The sequence below is a fragment of the Magnolia sinica genome, chromosome 6, assembly GCF_029962835.1.
Source record: "Magnolia sinica isolate HGM2019 chromosome 6, MsV1, whole genome shotgun sequence".
Lineage (NCBI taxonomy): Eukaryota > Viridiplantae > Streptophyta > Magnoliopsida > Magnoliales > Magnoliaceae > Magnolia > Magnolia sinica.
Genome location: NC_080578.1, coordinates 22864520 through 22876153, shown reverse-complemented (window position 1 = coordinate 22876153; position 11634 = coordinate 22864520). Strand labels below are relative to the sequence as shown.

The window sequence follows — 11634 nt, the reverse complement described above, 5'->3', positions numbered from 1 at the left end:
AGCTTTTTTCCTGATGAGTGGATTGTAAATGTATTTTAAATTGTACAAACAGAAACTTGCAGTTCCTCAGCCTCAATCTGAGTCACATACACAAATTCAGTCTGTGGTAATGATGGAGTGCAGGGAGTGTTTAGCAAAGTAAAGTCAGTGGTAATGGTGGATACTCACAATCTCATGATCAGTTGAGATATGTAAAGGATAGATGACCTCTTCTTATTTTTATTTCATTATTGTTGGATTTATCAATTCTTAGAAATGTATGAGTTTTTTTACCGGTGCATCTACCAATATTTATGGATTCTACACTGTCTGTATATGAATATTCATATTGGCCTTTATGGAATTTTTTTTTAATACAACCCACCACTGACTGTGGGCTGTATACACAGCCATACTACCGTGTGTACAGCTGCATACACAGTTGCAAATAGGTTACTATACACAAACTGCTATGCATACAGATGCTATATTTTAGCATGCAAACCTTTTTTTCCTGACTGGATTGGGCACTATCAGGGCAAATACATTACTATACATAAACTACATTGGTTGTTCATTGACTTTCACATAACAACATTTTCTTGGAAAGTAATTCCTGTTGGAGATATTTCTTTGAGTAATTCCTGCTGGTCAATGGAAGCGTGTTGCATGTCAAAACTTAGTTCATTTTTTTAATACTTCAAATGGATCCTAGTGGTTGAATATTGCATCAATTGAAAGCGTCTGTATGCCAAATTATGTGACCTCTAGTGCTATATATATATAAACTTCCGTAGGGGTTTTAATTGTACTGATTTGAAAAGTAAGCCTCCTACTTTGTGATCCTAGTAGAGAAGGTTGATGCTTGTTCTCCTGTTTTTGCTTGCTGCAGGCAGATCAATTGCATAAAATTTATTTGTTGTGTGGATCTGCTGATGAAGACAACTGGCCTGGGGTTTCCAAATTGCCCAAGCATGATGACTACAAGCCACAAAGTCCAATGGAGAGACATATTAAGGAGGTTTTTAAAGAGTAAGTAGTTCTAGATTAGACTCTGTTTCTTGTTTTCACCGTTTTCTTAATCAGCTTCTTTTTCTAATTCTGTTTTTCCTTACTTTGTTAATCTTTTTTTTTTTTTCCTCAGGCTGCTTGGAAAAGAGCTGAGGAAGAGGAGCGAATGCAAGCAAGGGGCTGAATTGCGAGATTCGGATTCTGCATTGACCCACCATGATGTATGTGTTTGGGGTACTGGTTGGTACTGATCTAAGCTCTATAGGCCCAACCATGATGTATGTGTTTTATCCTTGCTATCCATCTATTTTTCCAACTCATTTTAAGGCATCTTCCGAAAAATGAGACAATATCAAAAGCTCAAGTGGACCCCAACGCAGGAAACTGTGGGGATTGAATGCCTACCATTGAAAACTTTTTGTGGGCCACAGAAGCTTTGGATGACGATAATTTTTATGTTTTCCCTTCATCTTGGTGACTTTATGAACAAGTTGCGTAGAGAATAAACATCATGGTGGGCTCTATGAACGTTTCAACGGTGGGTGTCACTATCAGATTTCATATAATATTCACTATTATTTATGTTCTATGGCTACGGATCCTAGAACCAACTACCATTCCGTAATGAGGCTAGGATCCTAGAACCACAGTACAGTCCAATCAAAACAGATGCAAAACCATAATCATTCTCTATGTATACTTCTAAATTGTAATTTGTAATTAGCAGACATCTTCATTTAGCAAGTTTTCACACTTTGAATCTGCAAAGAAATCACAGTATGCGCATTCACATTTGCAAATGCATTATTAGAACCCATACATAATCAAACAGTGAAGGATTTTTTGCTGCTTTGGATGGATCAGCAAAGCCTGAAAAGTGTTTTGATTTGTATCAGTTTTAACTGTGTCCCAGGTCAAACTGCATTTCACAGAAAATGCTTTGAGGCTAATTGCAAGAAAAGCAATGGCCAAAAACACCAGGGCCCGTGGTTTACGATCCTTATTTTTGACTGTGCAAGTTCCAGGTGTCGCTTGTATCGCCAATGTATCCCCAATATTTTTGACTGTGTAAATTCCAGGTGTTGATGGGATTCATCTACTAGACTTCTACCTAGAGTCCACCTCAGCATGCCATGTGGATTTCAAGTGAGCAATATCCAAATCTAGTTATCTACAATTATGAAGTTATACAAGCAATTGATCTCACCATGAAGATCACATCTTGAAAATCAGGACGATCCACTCATTAGATGGGCCACACCTGTATGTTGAGTCAGAACATCGCTTATCCATCTGTTTTGATGGCGTGACCTGCTTGATGAGTGGATCAACTGATTTTTGCTTCAGGTGACTTTCATGATGGGGCCTACCATTTGCATGCTTGTCCCACAGGTGACTCATTAGTAGGAAAGATGGAGCTGCATACTAAGGTAGCATATAGCTGGCTGTAGGTGATCAGTTTTCTTTTAGTTGTGGAAGATAGTACAACTTATTGTTTCTAAGGTAGCATGTTGTTTCTGCATGTATCATCTTCCAGGCTGATTTAGTTGTGTCATTTTCTCAAAATGCTTTAGGCGGCTAAAGCTTCTTTTCCTGTATTCTCTGATGCTTGTTTTTCCAAGAGCTTGCAAGTCTTAGGAAACGAAGGGCTGAGATCTTATGCATCAAATCCTTGATATTTTTAGCAATGCCCTCAGCCTAAAAACAATTTGGAGTTTCAGTCCTCTGTTTTAAGTGAAATGAGAGTTTTGTTTCATAGGGAAAACACTCATGTCCATCAAGGCGTCATTTAGCAACGTTGCTAACATGCTCCTCGACTGGAATGCTGATGACAACGAAGATCACTGCTCCTGGCGCGGGGTTGCTTGTGACAATCTCTCCTTCGCCGTCGTCTCTCTGTAACTCACATACCTTTTGTTCTTTTTCTTCTTTCTTCTTTCTTCTTATCTGATTTCAACTTCTAATTCGTTACAATCATGGATCTTCTGTGAAGGAATCTCTCAAATTTGAATCTTGGCGGGGAGAATTCGCCAGCCATTGGGGATTTACAGAGCTTACAGACACTGTATGTTTTACTTTATTGCATCAGGATAAATATGCATTTGGATGAAATCATTTTAAGCTCAAATACTTATGTTGTTTGCATTGATGTGCAGAGATTTGAAGAGGAATCAGCTGACCGGGTCAATCCCTGATGAGATCGGTAACTGCGTCTTGCTGAAATCTCTGTAATCTCTCTCATTTACTTGCATTCTGAAGTTATGGGATTGAGAATGTAATGGAGGATTTAACTGAAAGCTGTGTTGGTTTGTTTTCTGTAGGGATTTATCCGGTAACTTGCTATATGGAGATATTCCATTCTAACATCTAGGCTCAAACAGCTTGAGGAATTGTTAGTATCATGTCTGCTTTTATTTGGTAGAGTGGTTATTTTCTCAAATCTTGCTTGCCCCTTTGTAAGGGATAGATTGGTCATTTATGGTGATGTTACTATGCAGGACATTGAAGAAAATCAGTTAACAGGACCTATCCCTTCAACCCTTTCACAGATGCCAAATCTCAAAACTCTGTAAGGTTGCTGTCACTTATATTGGAGGTGCTTGTTCTATCTTGTGGTTTATGCTTTCTAATATCTACTTGAAAACATTGAATTTTTATTTATTTATTTTTTTTCCTTCTCATTTGGGTTTTCTCAGTTACGCATTTGCATTGGGGGTTTGTCTGATAGAACATACTTGAACTACAATTGTTTGTTTCCAATGGTGTGGATGTGTGTGTACAAAGTGATTTTAATGGATCGACAGCTATGATCATTCCCGCACAAGAACACTCTATTTTGTTTTTCTTTTATCTAACAGATTGTCCATAATTTGTTACAACTTTAGATCTAAAAATTTGTTATGACTTTAGACCATATCTTTTTATCATTTCTTTTCTTGTAATAAATTCAAATTCAAAATAAATAAATAAATCCATCTATAACATCTCTGTCAGCTTTTCTTCTTAAATGCATCAAAATGTTTTAGAAGCTACAGCTAAGGGTGTCAATAGGCCAGTCTTAGCTTGGAACAGTGTTCACTCCCCAAGTATAGGGTTGTGATGTAGTAATAAACTCGGTAAGACCGAGGTCGAATCCACAGGGACTGATACCTGTACGTTATCTGAAACCAAGTAGAACTAGAACTAGACTAAGATGTGATCAAATCAAATAGAATTTCAGAAATAATTGTAGAATAATTATCTAAAACTTTAAACAATTCAGGGAAGGGAAACTAGGGATTCAAAGGATCCACTTGTAGAGTTCAGGAAGATCTTATGCCTGCATCAAGAATTATGGAATTTAAACTGAACTTCCTTTGATATAGTTGTCAAGAAGTGAAAGGTATATGAATTAGAATGGATTCTATCACCAAACCATGCCCAGGAGACAAAGTAGACAACAGAATTAAACTAATTACCAACCAACCAATAGTGTATGAAGTTCAGGAAGGGTACTGTCATCCTACCATGCCCATGGAGCAATGATGAACAACAGGGCTTCCTGAATTCATAAACATAAAAAGGGGAAAGAAATACTCAAAACCATCGCAGATCCATTGTAAATTCAGTCACAACAAACCCTTAAAGATAACTGAAAATATTCCTTTTAATTTAAACTAAAATCAACATCAGTCCATATGAACAATAGGCACAAGCTAAGTTTCCCCCATCAGACTACAAGCTTCACCTCTTAGCCCTAGCTAAGAGGTTCAGCCAGACATGGATGGGCTGGATCTCTTAAAAATAAACAAATTAAAATAAGAATAAGAAGAAAAAGAAAAAAAAGAAAAAGAGAAAAAAAACAAGGAAAGAAACCTCTAGCCTCTATGTTCCAGCAGCCAAGTTCCACGTCCCCGCCTTCCTCTTTTCTTCACACGGCTCCTTCTTTTCTTTCCCTTCCTTCACGTCTCCGCCACTCCTATCTTTCTTTCCTTCCTTTTCTTATAGGTAAGCAGGCCCTGGAGAGGTGTGCTGCCGTCCGTCCTGGAGTCGGAGTTGGTTTCTCTTCCGTTTACGCAACTGAGTTCGTATGCGCAGAAAAAGCACAAAACGACTTGTGTTTGGAGCGTATTTCCGGCATGATATCGACCTACCTATCGATTCTGGAAGCTTGGCTAGGGTATTGGCCTCCCTGTGTCTCTTCTGGACGGTCCGGATCACCTATCCGACCACGAGCATGATCGCACAACGGCCCAACAGCGGCCGGTTTTCTCGGACGCAGGCCTGTGAATTTCTTGCGCTGTGAAGTGCAGTGGGCCCATGATCGGTGCTGGAGAGGAAATCCACTCCGTCAGTTGGATTCGCCTCGGAATTCCGGTTGGAGATGGACGGTTTTGGTTGTTTTATGCGTGGCCCACAAGAGTTTTCTCACTGCCGTCCATCTTCCGTTTTGACGGTTGAAATCTGATATATGCCATCTCCTAAAATTCTGTCACCTAGGCGTTGGCAATACAGCCTTTGAAATCTAAATGGACGGCATGGATCTTCTAATCACATGATGAGTGGGGCCCACTAAGCAAACCGACAGTTGAGCAGCGTTACGCTGTTGCATAATTTAAAGAATTTGAGTTTGAGTTGGTCAGCGCCTGCTGACCGACTTTGAGTGCACGGGTGCACGGCTGGTGCACGTGATGTTATGCACATTCATCACAGGCGGGGCCCCACAGAGATGTTAATGAGAAATCCGCTCCGTCCATCAGCTTTTTCACCTCATATAATGGGTTGAGAAAAACTTGAAACATATCCAGATCTTAAGTGGGCCCAGAATCAACTGTTTATGGGCTGATCTGACAGTTGTGCCACTTCTAGAGGCACTGAACAGATGAAATTCGACGTGTACGGTTAATTTATGGTCCTCAGGCCACGTATGGAGTTTCGAACTGATCAGATGGTGGGAACCCTATGATTTTGCATTCTGGACACTTTTCGGGCCACTTGAGCTTCAATTTCTTGGGTTTTCTTGGATCCTTGGCGTGCAAATCTGTTGATCTTGGTCTCCTAGGGTCCGTCGCTTGCCTTGGTGACTTCAGAGCGTTAAGTCCATGCTTTAAGCACCCTTTTCGGTCCAGGCTCGTACATACACTCTGCATTACAAACACGATTAATCAGGCCATTAAGCGGTATCATGCTTGTAAATCTATGCAACAACTGGGTCTGATATGCAATATTTGACCCTCAACAAACAGCTGGTTGGTAGTGCAAATTTTATTTTAGTTTTTCAGTGTTTTGATTTTAATGCATATTGCTGTCTTTTGTTTAAGAGTCGCTGCAGTTAGGAGCTGCCGTCATCATTTCTTCGGACTCTCCCTTACTTAGCATGAGAGACCATGCAGAGCAGGTAGCTGAAGTGCTTTACTTCTTTGGGTATGTAAATGCTCGTCGCTTTGTCTGTAATAGTTTCTTGATACTCCTCGTTATAAAATCTAAACTCATTGATGAATCAAGAATCATTATAGTGGACGATCTCAATATTCATATTAGTGGCTATGCATTCATTTGATATTGTTTATGTTTTGATGTTTGATTGACTTGTACAACAATAACTGAATTCAATAAAGGGGAAATAACCAAATGTGGCTAGCTCAACTCATTCATGATTAGGGAACCAGCTACAAATTGTGATTACTATTCGTGGCAAAATTTTTGGATGCAGTCTACATCTTAGTGTTAGATGTTAATACTTGTAAAACCATGTTGTTTTTTTTTCCTTGTAAAATCATACATACGAATTTTGGAATGAAATTGCTTTGGCATGCATTTTTGTATATTTTTCTTGGTGTTTTGGCAACCTTATTGTGGTGGTTAAAATACTTACCGGCGTTTGCTACAACTTTAGCAGCGTTTGTCACAAATTTTACCTGCGTTTCTCATAACTTTTACTGGCGTCTTTACAGACCAGCGTTTTTCATACATATAGCAGCGTTTTGTAGTTTTTAGCGGCGCTTTTAAATTTTTAGCGGCAGTCAAAGAAGCGCCGCTAAAAGATAAGAAGTGCCGTTGTAGTTCCTATTGTAGCGGCGGCCATAAAAAACGCCGGTAAAGAGATGAGGAACGTGTCCAACCGCCGGTAATTTGTATGACAGCGGTTTTTGGGACTTTTAGGGGCGGTTTTGGCCACCGGTAAATCCTATTTTTCTTATAGTGTATCAATTGTTTTGAAATCCTTATTAGATTAAACTTACGAAATTGCAAAGACTAGATAAAACTATGAAGTAGAAATAGTACGCACACCCATTTGTTGCCAAGCACAAGACATACCGAGTCAACTTCAGAAACAAGGCCATATAAATGTTTTCAAGATTTTCAACTGTAACATATTCTCCTTGGGAAAGCTTGAAAATGTTCTTTTTTCTATCAATAATTTTCATACTTCCATCTGGTTGCCACTCACCAATATTCCATGTAAAAAGATCATATTAATCACTGTTAATGAAGAACCAAAATAGATGCAAGAATGGGGAGAAAAATGTTTAGTCATGGCCCAGTGACATCAAGTTTTGGGTATGTCCAAGTCCGATATTAGAAATAGATGTCAAGATGGACAAACCTGTATGGAACCATCCATCAACCATAACCTCTTTTGTGAGGTCTTCTCTTTTGTAGTATCCCAAGAACAGAGTATTTCCCCTTATACAGATTTCTCCACGTGGCATGCTTGCATTAGCATTGTATCCCAATTCAGGAACTGACTCCAGACACACATCAATATTTGGTACAAGAGGACCCACTGAACTAAGCATTGATGGTTCATTTGGAATTGAGGCGAATGTCCTCGCATAGGTTTCTGTCAAGCCTATAGTAATAAAGAAGCGTCATCAGTTATCCTAGAGCAATTTGTTGAATAGCAATAGATTCAGATCTGCTCAAGAAAAGCAATGAATTTTCTCTGTGGATGATAAATGAATCTATTCAACATCTTTAATCCCAATCCACTAGGAAATTGTTGTGCATATAGTGAATTGTTGTGCATAAGCATTGCTTCAGGAATTTGAGGGTCTCCTCAGCTGGGGTGTTTTGTAGGGTTTTATTGTTTTTAGGGATTGAGCACCTTAAGCCTTTTAGGGCCTCTTTGGGTTTCCTTCCCAATCTCGAGGCTAGGTTGTTGTATTTTAGTTTTCCTTGTTGTTTTGCTTTTGTATGTTTTTTATTTTCTGTTTTTGGCTTAGCCTAATAAATTGCTTCATCTATCAAAAAAAAAAAAAAGGTTTTTACCCAAGTGCTTAACAAGGTTAATAAAAGCCCACAATATGAGCCTAGCATGATGCTTAAACATGGTAAGGTTTTTTATTTTTTATTTTTATTTTTTTTTAAAATTTAATTTTTTAATTTTTTAAATTTTAATTGAGAGAATTTGAGAAAAAGAGAGTATATGGGGTTGTGATGTCCAGCCCACTCTTATGTATAATAATTGAAGAAAATGTAAAATTACATATATGCCCTTATAAGAAGGAAAAACTAGAAGGCTATGGAGCAAATACGAAAGCATGAAACAAAGATAAAAGGCTGAAAAATTAAGGATAAAGGTCCATAACATATAAGACCCAGATGTATGTACTTGTGGGCCCAGTCATATGCCCGCATGCACATACACCCACATTTTTTAATGTGGAGAAATAGTGTAATGCTTCACCAGTACTTCCAACAGCTTTTAGTTAGAATCAAAGGAGAATCTTATTTTCTAGCATCAGCAGTGATGATGACTAGGCATATAAGTCAATCAAAACGGGTGAAAAAGTTCCATTAGAAGCCAATAAGAGAACTGTAAGGATGCATACCATATCCTTGTAGAACATGAGCACATGCAACCACTCGTAGAAAAGCTTCCACATGTGTGGCAAGTGGAGCTGCTCCAGATAGAATAAGTCGTACATTTCCACCTAACCCTTGCTTTACCTGAAGGAATAATGAAAATAGGAATTTGGGAAGTGCAGAATCATTTTAGGAGAGCCACTAATTCTGAGCACTAATAAAATTGGAGAAATTTACTGCTAGTGCTTTTGTAACTTGTTGAAAACTACTTTGTCAAAAATCGGTGCTGCATCTTGATGTTTTAATCCATTCTGCATGAAATATTGTTTGCTGCAGCATTTCCAAATTCATAGATCAAAAACCACCCACAGTTGTCAAACCAAAGCAAGATATTCGCTATTCATGGAACACATTGGTAATTTACAGCTACCAAAAGAAATGGGAACAGTGGCAATAGAAATGTACTACAACATAAAGTTAACAACTCTACAAAATGAAATGAGTGGAAAAGGAAAAGCACAACTGGTCATGCATAATATATAATGGGTAGAGATGTCTCAGTAGACCATCTCCAAATAGGATTATCATGAGAAAATAAGGCTCAAATGACATGTCACAATATTCTTCCAGGAAAAATGCATTATGTTATTTTGTTGGAAGCTGTAGCAATATAACTTACTATATGTATGCAATGTTAAACAATGCCTGCTTTAAGAAACTTCCCGAAGATATCTTCTCTGTCAGACTTGAAAATAAATGTACAACACCTAAGAACATATCATGCCAAGGATCACTAGTGTTCACTCTCCTCACTCCAAGTTCCCTCAATAAGCTCCCATGCAAGGTATGCCAAAACAGTTACGTAACTGTTACGTGTTACAGGGCCAAAACGAGTGTAACAGCTGTTACCAAAAAAAAAAAGTCCCGCAACAGGGCTGAACAAATTTTTTCTACAAATAAAAATAAACTGTAACAGCCGTTACGGTGCGGATTATAATGGTAACAATCTTACCGTTATGGAATATATTGTTTCCGTGACCAATGGGAAAAGATGTAAGCATTCACAGAAATACTATCACATGCAAGTGTAGGAACTCCCAATGACAATGGTTTTCCAAAATATACCAGTATAGATCCTATCCAGCACACGTGGAACAACACAAAATATAGTTGGTTTTAGCTCCCCAATGTCTTCAATCAACAGTTTGACATCCTGAAGATGAAACCCGCGATCAATTCTCGAATTGAATGTTATTAGATTAAAGGATATCCTAAACTCCAAAAAACTTACCCCACGCCAAAATCCTATTGAGGCACCATAAGAAATAAACAACTCCTCGAGCACGCGATCAAAGATATGTGCTAGAGGGAGATACGATAAATAAACATCCGCCTCATTCATCTGTAACACGTTTGCATGGAGAAAAATAAGTTGAAAAGGAACACAGATCCAGATAAATTGTGATGAATTACCATCTCATGCATCTTTAGACAATATAAAATAGAAGGCTTTAGTCTCCCGCTTCTTTCCATCATTTTGTTGAAAGGTAAGAGAATAAGTTGAGTAATAAGAGTAACAATGCTATCATTCATACATTGAAGCAGTCGTTCCACACCAGCAATAAGAGTAACAATGCTATCATTTCAGCCTTTCATTCATAATTGTATTGATTCTTTGAATTTATTGGGCCACAAGACTAGGTAATAATACCAGTTTAGCCACAGAAATCCAAATTCAAGAAAATCCTAAAATAGTTAATGTACCAAAAACCCTACGAATCCATAGTATGGATAATCTAGTCATTTTCCTATCTCTAGGCAAAGGCATTATAATTTTATAAGGAATATATCAGATACTATGCCTCAAACATCTGATAACCCTTTGCATAGTGATCTATGAGAATTGAGAAATACAAACCCGATGGTAAAGTTCTCTAGTACCTATATTAGTTTATGCATCTATCAATATATGAGTCATAGCCATTATGATTTGATATATTGTTTTCATTTTTTATGATCCATTCTATTTAATAACCTCATTAATTACACCCACATCATTACCTCATCAAATCCCCTTTGCTTTTGTCTTTGGATCCCTGCCTTTGTTTTTCTTTTCTTTTAACAAAATCGCAGATACCACCTCAGGGAAAAAAAGGATCATACAAAGCACAATCTTTAACAAATCAGTCCATATGACTGTTTGGCCTCATGACGTAGACTAGAGCACATGATGATTTGGCTGATTTATCCAGGAATTGTTTTGACCCAGTCAACTAAAAAGAACTAATTGCAAATGTATGAAACTAAAAAAGGCAAAATAAATTAAAACAGAGGAAAATAAAAAACTTAAGAAGTGTACAAACAGTGAGAATATAGTGCCAGATAATCTATCAATTATAAATAATAATAATAAAAGACGGAAATGTTGGCAGATCAGGATCTGGCCAAATCATATTCCTTCACTAATGAGCTGATCCATGAGCGAAAAATCCTCTTGTTAGCAAACCCAAGAAAACCCATGTGAGTGAATGCATGCCTTGTGTACAATTTCTAAGTGCTTGCATATCAAGCATGAGCCGGAGTATCAAATAACTCCTCAACATGGTGAGTACCATCTGATGATCGGATTGGATCTCTCACGTGTGTGCCAAATCCCTAAAATCCCCAAATCCCTAAAATCTCCAAACCCCATGTAACGTCTTGGAAAAATCCGTACAAAGGCCCGAGTACCACCTCAGGCAGAAATACCTGAGGATCATACCCTGTAGAAATTTAGGCAAAAATTAATTAAGTATTGAACTAGATTAATTGGAGGATTTAGCTTGAACCATTTTTTTATACGAATGGCAAGACCCA

The 11634-nt window shown here is 37.9% G+C and overlaps 1 protein-coding gene and 1 long non-coding RNA gene across 2 annotated transcripts; one reads left to right on the top strand and one right to left on the bottom strand.

Annotated features, from left to right (window-relative positions):
* The first annotated feature begins 565 nt into the window (after nt 1-565).
* On the top strand, nt 566-3817 carry LOC131248537 (LRR receptor-like serine/threonine-protein kinase SIK1). Its single transcript, XM_058248856.1, has 8 exons — nt 566-1011; nt 1124-1268; nt 2070-2136; nt 2750-2888; nt 2984-3055; nt 3147-3218; nt 3312-3382; nt 3514-3817. Exons 3-7 carry the CDS (start codon nt 2124-2126, stop codon nt 3352-3354), a joined length of 339 nt encoding a protein of 112 aa, XP_058104839.1. The 5' UTR covers nt 566-1011; nt 1124-1268; nt 2070-2123; the 3' UTR covers nt 3355-3382; nt 3514-3817.
* A 5212-nt stretch (nt 3818-9029) lies between these two features.
* LOC131249919 (uncharacterized) lies at nt 9030-10336 on the bottom strand. Its single transcript, XR_009172902.1, has 3 exons — nt 10070-10336; nt 9458-9991; nt 9030-9108 (listed from the first exon to the last, which is right to left on the bottom strand). It is a non-coding gene; the product is annotated as an uncharacterized LOC131249919 (long non-coding RNA).
* Nucleotides 10337-11634: the final 1298 nt, after the last annotated feature.